Source organism: Alosa sapidissima, chromosome 5 (assembly GCF_018492685.1).
Source record: "Alosa sapidissima isolate fAloSap1 chromosome 5, fAloSap1.pri, whole genome shotgun sequence".
NCBI lineage: Eukaryota > Metazoa > Chordata > Actinopteri > Clupeiformes > Clupeidae > Alosa > Alosa sapidissima.
Genome location: NC_055961.1, coordinates 8,241,778 through 8,257,506, shown reverse-complemented (window position 1 = coordinate 8,257,506; position 15,729 = coordinate 8,241,778). Strand labels below are relative to the sequence as shown.

Genomic DNA, 15,729 nt, shown 5'->3' with positions numbered 1-15,729 from the left:
GCCACTGAAATTAACATGCTACAGCTGCCACCCCCCTCTCCGCACAATTCTAGAAACATCTGCGACCACAAACGGCCCTGAGGGGCAATGTGTGGAGAGCATACGCCAGGGCAGGGGGCCAGGCACACCATGGGCCCGCAGACGGACGAGAGAAGGGCAAGGCGCCCCGCAACGACACCAACACACAGACGCAACCCTTCCACGGCCAGCATGGGTTCCTCTAATCCATTTTATTTGCACGGGCAACATCTGTGAGTTAAACCCAAAGAGCATGATATGTGACCAGAGCATATGAGGCACTCCGAGATGGGGGCTGCGGACGGCAAATTATTGTTTATGCATAGTTGCATTTGCACTGCGCTAGTTAATCAGACAGCAAGTGTCTTGCCCGCAGTCACCCCAAAAAGGGGGAAAGACAACTTGTATTCTCTTCAGCGGTTTTGATTTTATGCTTTGTTAGAGACATACTGTGTTGGTTCGGGGATTTTCGCTCTACTTGTGCACTTCTGCAGCGACAGGAAGCTTTTTTATCACGTATCGCCCGCTCCATTGTTCCTTCACACAAAGCTGCCAGGCCCGCGGTTGTGGAACTCACCGGAGTGGCCCCCAACCCATTGTGTCATAATACTGCCTGATTAAGCCGAACGCAACTCATAAAAATTAAACTGTGCGTGACGAACCAGCCAGAGGGACGGATTACCAGAACAAATGCAATCCTGCGACACAATAGAGGTGAGTTTGTTTGGATCCGAAGGTTGAAGTTTAAAAAAAACACACACAACACTATCTACTTCCATGGCAGTAGTTAAACAGCCGACACAGTTTGTTAATTACAGTAACAAAGCAATTCAGTGCTTCAGTGGACATATGCATAATCAGTTGATTGATTACTTAGAAACACACACACACACACACACACACACACACACACACACACACACACAGGCACACAAACACACATGCAAAAAAGACACATGCACACACATTCAGACACACAGGCACACACACACATTCAGACACATACAGTAGGCACGTACACACATACACACACAGAAAAAGAGAGAGAAAAAAGGTAGGGGGAGAGAGAGAGAGAGAGAGAGATAGACATGCACACACACATATCTGAAATTACTTGTACTGCATGTTGCGTGGCTTACACAGACACACATTCACTATAAACCTCCACAGCCAGATTGCTTCTGACCTCTGCCATGAGGGCTTGCCATGCAATCTGCAATGATGCATTTCTCTGTGATGGACACCACTTGCCTTATCACTACAACCCGCTTTGTGGACTGTGACATTTCGGCCTGTCATGACTGAAGCCGACCAAACTCTATTAGTCATTACCAGAGACGGCCAGTGATGGAGCTGTAGACAGAAGGTCCCCTGTGGTGACAGACTGAGCTGTGTCAACACGACCACATGAGCTCATCAGAACAGTGGCCTCTTCTGATTATCCACCTCTTATAAACGTGCCTTCTACAGCTCAAGCCTCAGAAGAGCAGAGTATATTATGCTCTGGAGACGAGCTAGTAGAAGAGCAAAGTATATTATGCTCTGGAGACGAGCTAGTAGACTTTCTGAGCACCCCTGTAGAGTTAGGGAGAGGCCAAATGTAACAGCCTCCGTGGGTAGGATTGAGTGTGAAGCCGGTGTGTAGCCAGGTGCGTGAATGTGACAGTAAGTGCAAGGGCACACACACGAGTCCTCCCCTCCTCCTCCAAAAATGAATGTGAGATCAAGCATGCGAGCAGAGGAGAGATGACGGTGAACCCCTGGAAGCCGTGCCTCCCCAAGAGGACTGGGAGATAAATGAGCCAGATTAGAGATGAGAGTCTGCAGGAGTGTCTCTGAGGGCGCATAGAGAAGAACAGAACAGCACGGCGACACCAACAAGCACACACACACACACACACACACACACACACACAGAGAGAGACAGACAGTGAGAGAGGGACAAGAGAAACATATGTGAAAAAGATGGTATACATATGCATATCAGGGTGGCAGACTGCTGTTTGTCATCCAACTGGGTGATAATTCTCATTCATTAATAATGGTTCTTAAGAGCTCGCCACTTTTGGGGGATCAAGAGGGATTTTGCCCTTCCTCATCACAGGGGGCTCTCTCAAAGCCTGAGGCAAAACAGCATAACCACGTGAACTCCAGGCAGAATATCCTCTGCAGTAAAACACTGTGTGCAAATTAAAGGATTAAAGGTCAAAAAACACTGTGGAATATCCACCTACTTCCGTCCGCTTTTCATGTTCCGTCCATTCTGTTTACAATAACGTAGTATATTCTCCACAGACTAACTAGAATCTTCTTCAACTTATATTTCTTTCGAAATGTTGACAATTCTGCCCTCAACAGGAATATTCCATATAATATTTGACTGTCAGAAAAAAAACGTTACTTTTACATGGCTTAGGATGCGTCAGGCACTGTCTACCATCACATTAAAATCAACACAAACCGCATTTCTGAAAACTGAAGTGTCATGGCGATGCCCATTGTTGGCTGACGGATATCATGAATAGAAGAGATCTCAGCCCCAACCATAAAGGTATAAAAGTATACCTTTATGGTTGTATAAAGTAAGTATAGAACACAACAGCACTGACTCACTGAAGCCAATTCTCTATGGTGTTCTGTGGGGGAAACTGGCTTGTTGACCCACAAATAACTCATAGTCGATCTAAATCATCACCAATAAAAGGTGCCGTAAAAGGACTACAGAGCAACACGAGGCCCTTGAGGCCATCCAGAGGACCATTTCAAAGGCCAATTCATAAATAAGAGCAGAGGAGAGGCGGGCGAGGGTCCAGAGATGGCCTCTCCAGTGCCACTTCATCAGGCTCAGAAGGCCAGAGTACTGGAGGGGAGCGGAGAGTGGGGCTCGGGGTGTAGACAACATCAAGGCTTTGCCTCCGCGGTTTGATCTTCTCTGACCTAGAAGAGGATTTCGTGGTCTCTCTCAACTAACTTTCAAGTGTTCTCTGTACTACTCAAGAACAAAATCTAGAAGACTCACAGGGACTAGAGCTCTCTCTGCTTCTCTGTCAAAGTCCATGTGATGGTCAGCGATAGGAGGACATAGGCAGAGGTGATAGGAGAAGATTACACAGATCAAAGTGATTCAATCCGCCTCAGATAAAAGGGGAAGAAGCCTTTGACTCATCCTCTGTATACAGTATCTGTGGATTAGAGACTGATTCAATGAAACAACACTTGTGTACTGTTATGGATCATTGGGTCTAACTAGAGCACTTCAACAGCATACGCAGTATTTGAGTGAATGTGTGTGTATGTGTGTATGTGAGAGGGAGTGAGTGTGTAATCCATATTATCGTCGAGTCCCATCCCTGGATAGAGAGCCCAAACTAAGGCAAAGAAATCTCTTCAGTGCAATTCAGCCGTGGGGGAAATAAGAGCAATTAGCAGAAGAAACTGCTGCTAATTTTACTGTCATCATAACGTTGCCATGAAGATTAATGTCCAAGAGGATGCGTCTAGATGTGAAGATTGGACTTGACAGGCCTGGCACAGGACTATTCACTGAGAGTGTTCCAAATGTGTGTGCATGTGATTGTGTTTATGAGTGAGTACTGTATGTGTGTGTGTGTGTGTGTGTGTGTGTGTGAGTATGTGTGTGTGTGTGTGTGTGTGTGTGTGTGTGTGTGTGTGTGTGTGTGTGTGTGTTTAAAAGAATAATTAAGATGGTCTCTCTCACAGTACCAGAACATTAAGTCTACCTGCAAACCCATTATACTGTACAATACCATACTCAATGCCCACAGTATTAATAAACTGTCAGAAAAGATACAGCAGATAGTTTAAGTTTAATATTCCTGTAAGCTATAAAGCGGAGTTGTTATTTAGCATATTGATTTTGCTAAAATTATTAACTAATCTATCACATAAAATAGATTAACTGTAAGAAAACTGTAAAAATGTTTATTTTAGAAGAAGGCTGCAGAATTCCGTGGTGATAACAGACTTCACTGGGGCTGCCTCCACAGACCTGTTGGCTAGACTTGTAGCGAGAGCCTAGGCATTTATCAGGTGTGACACCCATTGACTGAGCCTATGAGAGGTGTAAATCACCATCTGACAGGACTTCTGCACCAGATTATAATGCGCTGGCATAAGCATTACAGAGCGCTGGTCATATCGGAAAACCTCGCATACATCATGGCCAACACTTCACCTTGCTGCATTTTCATTTTGCTCTGTGTGTGTCTGCCATGCATTTCCAGGTGGTGCTCCTCCATTTTCTTAGTGACACTTATTGGCTTCCTTGAATTTGATTTTCCTTGAAGTGTATTTAATTAACGATTCTATTGAGGCTGGTACAGTTTCTATTCTAGGATTAATGATAAACCTTTAATCTCTGTTTTGTTCTGTCTTGTTCTGAAGAAGGCACAGAAATGTCAACAACTTATCTAAAGGAAGAATGGACTTGGTGCTATGAGTGGGCAAGTTTCTTGTTTACGTTGAACCCTTTAATATGTGGTTCACTTCAGCTAGCAATTTGCTTGGACTTTGTTCTTCACTCTGACCACTCCTACAAATCCCCCTGGGTGCGCTGTGATATTACAATGATATACCCACTTAAACCGTTCTGTCTCTACACTGGCCCTGGCCACATCTTGTGACGGCAGCTCCGCGCACGCCTGCGGTCAGGCTGCTGTCGTCCTTGTCATTTTATTCCGATGGCGTTCTCAGGAGGGATTCCGACATGTCAAGGGTGGCCCTCCGCGATTTATGGGTATTTTTTTGCATCAGTTGACAGGGTTAGGCGTCGCTTGACAGGGGTCGTACTCAATCCTGCGTCTCAATGATTGGCTCAGTCATGCGGTTTCAAGGTCAGCAAGAATAAAATGAGGGTCTGCAAACGCATAAGCCTCATAAAGCTTGTTCAGAGGGTTGTAGAGACAATGAAGATGTGAGAATGAGAGCACGGAAAGCTTAACTGAATGGCCCGTGAAGTATTGATTTATCAGGTATGAATGGCTGTCAATGGGATTGCTATGCTTTGGTTACACTGAATTGAAAACGGCTCTCTTTATCTACTTGTTGTTATTCTCCTGCATCACTCAGTCGACTTTCTGTACCTCAGCAATTTGACTTTTGATGCAGCAGCACCTATACAAACAGCTACAGTGTAATAACAGTAAGCCCTTTAAACCTTACACATACCAGGCGCGCCTGCAGGTGTACGTCCATACGCATTGTGCGTACCATCACTCAACAACGAGAGAAAATTTACCTTGTGTGTGTGTATATTCACACCATATTGGCCTACCATACCTTTCCAACTATGCACAGTATCCCATTAGTTGCATGCCATCGGGCTATTTATAATTTTCTATTAAGTAAAGTTAGTGAACACTTATCAAAATTAACGCACACACATGTTTGAGGAGAGAATACGCACACAGGCACGCATAGGCTACTTGTTTTCTTTTACTCTGCTTTCTATATGGTTATCAGCACACAATGTTGAGCTAATTCACTAACTCAATACTCATCATGGATATCACAAGTTTAAACAACGAAAACAGAAAGGATGGAGGCAGCAAAGCTAGAGGAGCTATTCAAGATGGGCAAGAACAAGGTTGGCTAAGCAATTGGTGTGCTTGTCAGAACGACTGCACTACAGCTGTTTAAAGCCAAACGTTACAGTACCCTATAACACAACTAAAGGTAGCTTTAGTCTGTATAGGGATGTATAAAGTTGCCCAAATGAATAGGTAATTGTAGACGTTGTTGTTGCATTATTGCATGTGGATGTTGTTATGCTATGTATGCACGAACCTAAAGGAAAAATACTGTCCACGCGTCAACGTTTTTTTTTGGGTGTGCGTACCATAGCATTAATTCCTGCAGGCGCCCCTGACACATACTCCCAGTGCTGACAATACAACGCAAAACAGGGTAATCACCAGTTGATCCCAAAGTGGTACTGCCTTCAACTGTACATGGCACCGCTGGGGTTACTTGCCTACTGTATGTGCACAGCCATTACATCTAGTTGTACACAGACATGCACACACAAACACACACACGAACAGACACATGAACACGCAAACATGCACACACACACACACACACACACACACACACACACACACACACACACACACACACACACACACACACACACACACACACACACACACGCGCGCGCCAGGTGGCTCACAGTTCCCTTGCTGTAGCCCCATTCTTTCTGCCACTCTCTCTGCCATCTGGGCACAGGGCTGGAGCCAGCATCCAGGGTGTACCCTCCGGAACTGGCTCCCAACCCATCACAGCTCCTGTCTGCTGGCCTCCCAGATAGTTATGTTGCTAGGTAAAACTTTGCCTACAAGGGCCTCGTTATTACACCATAGTGAAGTGACCAATAGCTCAAAGTAGAAGCTGAGATAAGTAACACAGAATGGAAGCTTTTCAGTCCCTTTCAACAGATACAGAGAAAATACAGGGTGGCTCTCTAGTGTTCTGTTCCATTCCGGAATATTCTGAAGATATACTACCACTGCACTAGTGTTCAGGATCAAGCAATTTTCTTTTTCCTGAGGCAGGGCTGTTCATCAAAATCTACCCGCAGTAACAGAACACAGGGACTTACAAGTGTGTCCAGCTACTGTCATGATTCAAATCAGTCAACTCGACCAACAAACCGTTTTTTTTGCTGAAATGCGTAATAAAGCTTTTTTCCATCCACCCTTCTTTCTATGCATCCATCCATCCATCCATCCATCCATCCATCCATCCACCCTTCCTTCTATGCATCCATCCATCCATCCATCCATCCATCCATCCATCCACCCTTCCTTCTATGCATCCATCCATCCATCCATCCATCCATCCATCCATCCATCCACCCTTCCTTCTATGCATCCATCCATCCATCCATCCATCCACCCTTCCTTCTATGCATCCATCCATCCATCCATCCATCCATCCATCCATCCACCCTTCCTTCTATGCATCCATCCATCCATCCATCCATCCATCCATCCATCCATCCACCCTTCCTTCTATGCATCCATCCATCCATCCATCCATCCATCCATCCATCCATCCACCCTTCCTTCTATGCATCCATCCATCCATCCATCCATCCATCCATCCATCCATCCACCCTTCTTTCTATGCATCCATCCATCCATCCATCCATCCATCCATCCATCCATCCATCCATCCATCCACCCTTCTTTCTATGCATCCATCCATCCATCCATCCATCCATCCATCCATCCACCCTTCCTTCTATGCATCCATCCATCCATCCATCCATCCATCCATCCATCCATCCACCCTTCCTTCTATGCATCCATCCATCCATCCATCCATCCATCCATCCATCCATCCACCCTTCCTTCTATGCATCCATCCATCCATCCATCCATCCACCCTTCCTTCTATGCATCCATCCATCCATCCATCCATCCATCCATCCATCCACCCTTCCTTCTATGCATCCATCCATCCATCCATCCATCCATCCATCCATCCATCCACCCTTCCTTCTATGCATCCATCCATCCATCCATCCATCCATCCATCCATCCATCCACCCTTCCTTCTATGCATCCATCCATCCATCCATCCATCCATCCATCCATCCATCCACCCTTCTTTCTATGCATCCATCCATCCATCCATCCATCCATCCATCCATCCATCCATCCATCCATCCATCCATCCATCCACCCTTCTTTCTATGCATCCATCCATCCATCCATCCATCCATCCATCCATCCATCCACCCTTCCTTCTATGCATCCATCCATCCATCCATCCATCTGTTCAGTTGTTCTGGAGGCCCTTTCATCCATCTAAGCCACTGTCTAAAAATGCACTGAAAGAATGACACGCTGGCAGCCACAGTAGGACCTACTGTAGGACTCCACAAGAAGAGAATGGTCGTAACTGCACTTGAATTCATATTGCCAAGGGGGCCTACAGAGCCTATTTCCTTGCGGGATTGTGGGCAGGAAAAAGGTCATAGGTCAAGTGTTTACTACGACCCTTTGAACCATGCTTATATGGGCAGTAATTACTGCAGCACACTGTGGGACTGGGAAGAGGGGGGTGAGTAATGACACAAACACAAAGCTCCCTCCGTGTGCTGGGCCTATGACACAGAGGATTCCACTGCACAACATGAATAAGACCATGCATTCCTCTATGGCATGTACTGTTGTCCTTTGCCATTAGGCTAGCACAGCTTTAGACATTCCACACACAACTATAGATGTCAACAAGCCCTAACAAGCTAAGAAAATCTCTAAAGCCTACAGAAACATGTCAAAAAACAGACCGACAGGAAGTGACCAATAATACAATGAAAAAGTAGAAGAAAATGTGCATTGATGACTTTTAGTGATCTTCTCTTTAAAACGAAGAAGACTCAACTGTATCATTACAGATCATCACATTCTGCATGAGCTTTGCATTAGCCACACAGCAGATTCTTGCACTGCCGGCCAGCTACACTGTCCTCTGCATAGCAGGGTTACAGTAACATGAGAGGAGGCGGCTTGCCTGGCGGGCTGGGCCATGGCTGCAGGTGATTTCTGCCTGGACGGTCTGCTGTGACCAGCAGTGACAGCCTTGGGGAGTCGGGGGGGGGGGGGGGGGGGGGCAAAAGTGCTGACTCTGCCCTTTCTCCAATAAAGACTCTTGAGCTCAGGGGTGCAAACGGAACACAATGTGTACCGTTGTATGAGGCTGGATGCAGACAAGAGTCAGAGGTAGATCTGTTAGATCTCCAGCTGAGGACAATGAGGAAGGTTACAGCTGACCATGATTGGAGGATATGCCTGAAAGCAACCAATTACCAACAACTGAAATACTTGCAAAGACAAATATTAATTCAGTGTTTGCTTATTCTCAGATCAAAACATAAATGTGAAAAAGATGCAACAAACTGAACACAGTAAATACGTTAAGCACAAGGTTGTGAATAGACATATTCAAGGAGACAACTTGTTATTTTATATGGTGGTTGGGATTCGGTTGTGTGAAAACAGAGCAATCCAGAGTGACAGCTTGAATTGGCAAGTTGTCTGTCCTCGACACTTATTCCGCCCGCCTCATCTTGACATACTGTAACATGTCAACTTCATTTAAATGGTCATCAGTGAACACTGATAGAGAGACAGATAGACAGAAAGAGATAGAGAGACAGAGACATACAGACAACACATAGTGGTAGAAGAGAGGAATAGTTAGAGATGAAAAGGAGAGAATGAGCAGAGAGGCTGTAAAGGACTGTGAACTAACTGATTTGGGTTGAAACTCTCTTTGGCTTCAATCGTAATTGAGTCTGTGATCTAGATGGCATGCCCGTCCACATCTATCAGGGCTTGGCATGGAAACTATGCAGGCTCCCTACATGCCCCACTAATGCCATCTAAACCACACTGGAATCCCTGGTGTTTACAGACATTAGAGTGTGTCATAATCTCACTAGCATGGATAGGCAGCAAAACATGTCAATTGAAAATCTAACCATCGCTGTAAAAGACTTCTTTGACTGAGGTGGTAGTGTCTGAGTTTTTACACAAAAGTAGTGCGGTATACAAGGTTACATCTCCACCAAGTTTCTATCTCTTTATGCTTCAAGAATGTTACAGAGAAAGATAGAAGAATGTGAACAGTTGCTTTCTGCAGAAACCCCACATGGCAACGGTTCTGGGCACTCTTTGACCTCAAGGGTTAAAGCCTTTAACCTAGAGTCATAAACATGTAACATTTGCATGCACCTTCTGACAAAGGGGATTTTTTTCTTTTAATGAGATCTCTCAGTATTTCTTCAGGTCGTCAAGGAACATGTTCAAATGACCACAACTCTTCATGAACAAAGATGATAGAGATGATAGGAAAACTAGGAAAGAGTGATCATGACAAAAAGCAGTGATTTATATCTGGAATTCATTACTGCAAAATAAGTCTACATATTATCTTTAATGAGTTAACACAATTATCAAAATGCTTATTAGAGTTTTGCTTTTCAGAGAGTAAACAGGATTGTGTTGCAATGTATGTGATAACATTAATTCAAACATCAATCCATCTCTCATAAAATCCTGCATGTTGAAACTAGGGAATGAACATCTGCAGTGTCCACTGCTCAGATAGGCTCTGAAAAGACTGTAAGAAGTATGATCGCTGGACTCACAGCCTAACTTTCTTTTTTCTGTTGACATTAGCAAGTCAACATATAGTTCTCTGTTCTCGGCTATTTCATATTTCTAAACTTATCAAGTTGATCTTGCCCGTGACCATTTAAAAAGCAACTTCTCTCTCTCTCTCTCTCTCTCTCTCTCTCTCTCTCTCTCTACTGCATATTGAGTTCATTCTTTGAATTATAAAGGTGCCAATGATGGAGCAATGGTCAGTGGAGGTTAGTATTGCTGATGGAAAACAAGGCTTCACTGGGCTCCAGCGGTATCCATTTAGTTTCCACCAGTAAAAGAAGTTAAAGCAGGTTAGCAACAGTAGGGCTTAAAACCTACTTTTGGTTGGTCTGTTTTCAATTGACATGTTATTCCAAACATAATATGACTTATTAGAGTACATCACAATTATCCTTTTGCATGTCTCTTGTATTTTATTTCTTGTATCAGTGCATGAGGTATAAGCAACTATCCTCAAGGACAACTTTAGGTAAAGAAGCAACTAAAAGTAGCTGCGTTTACAGTGCCTAGTGTTTGTCTGATGTTTCTCCACAAACTATACACATGTGAAAAAGCCACATTGCTCCTGTCAGCTGAGGTCTGTAGATTAACAAAGGAATTCCCGGCATTGCAATGCCCACAATAGATCTATTCAATCAAGAAGTGCAGAGACACGTGCCACCATTTCAGTGGAGGGCCAGCACTGGCCAATGCTGAAAGCTACTTTTTTGGCAGTGTCACAAGAATGGGAGAATAATACAGTGACATAATAACATCGCTCATACAAGAGAATAGTGGAGATTTAGGGTGGTAATCCTAGACATGAATGCAGTAGTACACGATCTTTGATAGAAATCAACTGGACAAGCTTCTATGACTGTGCATGCATACAACGCTCATCTGGTTTTGCATTATGTGTTATGTTTGCCTGCTTTATTTATCCAATGATCAGTATTGCAACATAAACTCTAAGCCATCATATATTTCCTGCAATATCTTAGTGCAAACCAGTGGTGTTATTTCACCACCAAAAATATCCTCAATCTTCAAAAGTTTTCCAACTTCTGTTTCAAATGACACACATGTCTCAAAGTGGGAAAAAATACTTGTTTTCTGCAGTGGACTCCAGAAAAGAACCTTTAACGACTAACATTGTTAGCAGATACTGCAGTGGGACACATTGCAAACTGTTAGCCTAAGTTAGAGGATAACGTAGTGACTGTGTCACTGTATCAATTTAATGTGTGAGAGTGACACTGACAGTATGTTTCGATTCAAACGAATATCACTGTTTAATTGACCGCATCTTTCAACTAACAGGGTGCAAAAGGTTAGATAATGCAAATGCATGGCAAATACTTGCACTGCTTCTAACTGACATTGTTCAGAATCAGCCTATATTGGTTAAGTGCCTCACCTAAACTTCTGCTGTATCAACTTGACTTCGCACACTGACCATTAATTTCAGCTACCTGAGCTGTTAAAACGTTGCGTCCAAGACATTTCAGAAATTGTGGCTTGCAAAATGTTTTTATCAAATCGTGCATCGATGATGATAATTTATTCAAACAGAATAATATTTGAGTAGACTATATGCACTACTGTACATGCAGAGCGAGCGAGCGAAAGGGGGGACAGGTGCAAAGTAGTCTATCCTTACCTGAGTCGCCATGTGATAGCATAATCCGTCTGACCGTCTCTAGAAATACCAAGTCTACCAGCTCAGACTAGCCAACAGTCTATTAACTTCAATAAAAGAGGATACATATCAAATTCTTACCGTTAGTACTCATGATGAAATGAATCCTTGAATTATATTAGCCTACAACTTACACGACTATTCAGTTCTCGTATAACACATGATCAGCGTCTTTAAGATAATATCTAAAACGGACTGTTCAATTAGCCTAATAGTTGCTGACAATTCCGAGATACCAGCAATTTTTCATAAACCCTTTATAAACTCTTAACTCCTGGACGCGCGTTGAGCTCCGTGAACAGTTCCGACTAGTAAGATGTCCTCTCCTGACAAGGTGAGGAATAAAGCAGGAATCTGAATGGAGCGATGGGTGTTCCCTGTGTGGAGAAGCCGATTACAACAATGCTCTTGTTGAGACTGCTGTTCGTTGAGGATTTGACTAAATCCGGATTGCACTGGTGGTGCACCGTAGTTCAGTCACGTTCTATTTGCAGGCGACAGCATCCTACTTCCAAAAGAGCACCGTTGCATGGTATATGAGGCGGAGGCTACTTCAGCACTGTGTCAGATGCCGTCACTTGTGCTCCAATCTGCGAAGCGATGCTTCTCCTCTGACCTGCGAGGGCTCCAGCGGATCTCTGCTTAGGAACTGACGACCGTGATATGGCCCACCAGCGCCGTGTAGCGTCAGCCATGATCAAACCATGGTATTGGTATCGGATTAAACACACATCGTCACAGGCGTGGTGCGCGAAATCATCGCTGTGGCAGGACAAAGGATGCTTTACCTCTCGGCAAATACCCGGCCGGCATTACTTCTGAGTTGTGATTAGCTGGGTTATTTGTTGTGGAATAACAAGGCTAATTATCTTAACCACAGGAATGCATGTTTTTATTCGCCTGATATAATTCCATCAGGTGCCGGCATTTAAGCAAAATGTAAAAATGTTGGTTGATGGCTTTCTGAATGTATATATATATCAGAAATTCACTATATATATATAGTGTCTTAGTCAGACACGGGCAGTATTTTAATTAGATGTATTTAAAATACGTATTTAATTAGGCCTACTTTAGCGTATTTTGCAGGATATTGGAACAAATCAAATGTAGTTTGTAACAAAATACTTCGAGGGATTGCATTTAGAGTATTTCAAATACTAAAAATACATTTTTTCCCCTAAATAAGCCAAAATGTAATCACTCAAGTACTGTATACTAGGTTACGTACAACCATGACAGTAGGCTATGTTTATTATAGGCTGGGAGCCAAAGGTCAGAATCTTAGTGAACCTGTTTTTTTCGTTGCTGTTTCTTCTTGCCTAGGGGTTACTCAATAAGAATAGGGATATATTCAGCTCTAAAGTTGACCTAATTAGCGATTTGTAAAAACAATGCCTATTTTGAAAAATGCCTTGTTTTTCTTGCAGTAGCCTACCTAGTAAAAGTGTTAGATCCAACTTTTCTCTTTTATGATGAACATGTCTGAAGATGGATCCTCTGAACATGTCTGAAGTTGGAACAAATGAAAGGAAAAGTCAATTGAGGGAGCCAAAATAGTCAACTATCACCCTTCTGCAAGGACAACCCATTATTTTTGTTTGAGCCAATTTTATGTTACCCTGTAGACAACTTAAAAGCATTAGATCTGTATTTTCCGTTTTATCATCCCCTTAAAACATGAAGATGAAATAATTTAAAAAGTAACTAACTTCAGGAGCTTGGATTGTCAGGTGTGTCAAGTGTTACAAAACTAAAAATTGAAAACGATACAGATAAGATACTGAGGGAGAACATTTTTGACTGAATTTTTGTCACTGGTTGACAGTGATAAAAACACAGCATATGACCCTTCACATGCACAGAGGATACTGTATTGAATACGGAAGTGCTCAAACTGTTTCTGCTGTGTAAAATTTGACATTCTTTTACTCAGAACTCATGTAAAAGATACAGCTACAGCTATGTTTCATCCAAAGTGGGAAAGCGTAAAGTGAACGTTCTCGATACCAGAGTTTTTACTGACATCTTGTGGTACTCTAAATTATTGTGAAAAGTCAGTTTACTTTAGGTGGAGAGAGCAGGTTGTAAGACTCCATGATGTAATACTGTAGCTTGTTCTAAAGGCCTATATATGAGAGATCGTGATAATTGGATGAAACCACAGACTTCTCTAAACTGGATTGGAAAAGAACATTTGTGTCACACACATACAGTACACACTTCAGTCACTTCAGTAAATACAACAGAAAACGGCGAAGAAGAGTTTTATAAAGTTCTTTAGCTGAAAGCTGAAAATGTATTCTTAAACTACTAGAAATATACAACAGACACATTTAAGACTCATAAGACATTTGAACCTTTTCGATTGTCTTTGATTGTGTTCTGAATCTATAGATAACCCATCTGACCAGTGCTTCAAATGCAAGCGCACGCACGCACACACACACACACACACACACACACACACACACACACACACATACACACACACATATAACATAACCTTATAACCATATAACATAACCTTATAACCAGAAGGTGTCAGTATTGGTATGTGATGTGGAACTGAGTCATGCAGCACCATGAGAGAGAGAGGGGTACCTGAGCAGAGAACTCCACTTGTTCTCAGATTAAACATCTAAATCTTACTGCTGTTTATAGGTCTGTTATATCCATCGACCATACTGTCAAGACTTGTCCATGATTCCTTAGTGGTGGAATGAGGAACCCAATGTTCTTTGTTTGACGATAGTTTTTAAATCTGTATACCTAATGTCTTACTAATTAATTCTCCTTACAGAGACACAGTTTGTATACTGTATGTTTATGTGTACATTATTATTCTGTTCAAATCTATTTAGTCAATTATAATTACTGATACTTTTTTTAATATAGGCTATAGGCTATATGATTTTACTTTAAACTGTTATTTTTACAGTTTTCTACAATCACTTTGTTACTATTTTCAGAACGTGGATGTCATTTTTCACAACTCTAGACACTAAACTCACAACCAATGATCAAAATGCACATTTTTCAAAACTCTAACCCTTTTCTCAATTGCTTGGATACAATACACATAAAACTTAGATCATTTATTCATTCAGCAAAAATCACCTGTTCAATATGACACAACTTAACATCAAAGTACTACTATTTCTAAAGGCAATTCACACATTATATTTCAAATGAGTGTCTATTCATTTCCTTACAATGATCTAACTATCAATTGATACAACTGCTCAAATGATAAGTAACTGTTGCATTGCTCTTAATGCATAGTTGTATGGAAACAGACAAACAATCTTCCATGTTTACTGCAAATCATGAAAGTTTCAAGATACTGTAACGAGATTCATTGTCACCAATTAGCATGGAGCATGAACCAATTAGACAGTACAAGCAAGCAAGTTGAGGAACACTGCATTTGATGTTTTACAGTACTGTCTTTTATTTTCAATTTCATAGCTAATTATTTTTGCTTTGATTCAAATAAACCTGTGTTGTGATTGTAGTGTTTTGCATCAATATATTATAAACTTTGTTCAATGATTCCACTGTGTCTGTAGTATTCTCTCTACTACTGCAGTACTTTTACAGAGATGTATTTACTGTACATGTAGGACCATAATGAAACCTATATCACCTATTTTGTTCTACAATATTTAATTATTGTACGAACAATGACACAGTGAAACTATCGGTTGCTTGTGTGTGGGTGATCTATAGTTATGTTTAAATGGTATTTCACAGTACATTTGTTTTTTGAACCAATGATTGTGCATGTGCAAGACTTTTTTAAAGATGTGAATGCACAATGCAATGTTTTGA

General features: G+C 42.2%; 1 protein-coding gene across 5 annotated transcripts in view; it reads right to left on the bottom strand.

The window, feature by feature from the left end:
* LOC121710092 (actin-binding LIM protein 3-like) overlaps window positions 1-12,505 on the bottom strand; it is a 58,190-nt gene extending 45,685 nt beyond the window's left edge. For 4 of the 5 annotated variants that reach the window (XM_042094021.1, XM_042094022.1, XM_042094023.1 and 1 more), the window contains exon 1: window positions 11,857-11,916. In XM_042094021.1, the coding sequence (XP_041949955.1) occupies window positions 11,857-11,878 (22 nt within the window). In that variant the 5' untranslated portion in view covers window positions 11,879-11,916. Of the gene's footprint in view, window positions 1-11,856; window positions 11,917-11,976 lie in introns of those variants that run through there. The other variant, XM_042094020.1, reaches the window with a different exon arrangement.
* Window positions 12,506-15,729: the final 3,224 nt, after the last annotated feature.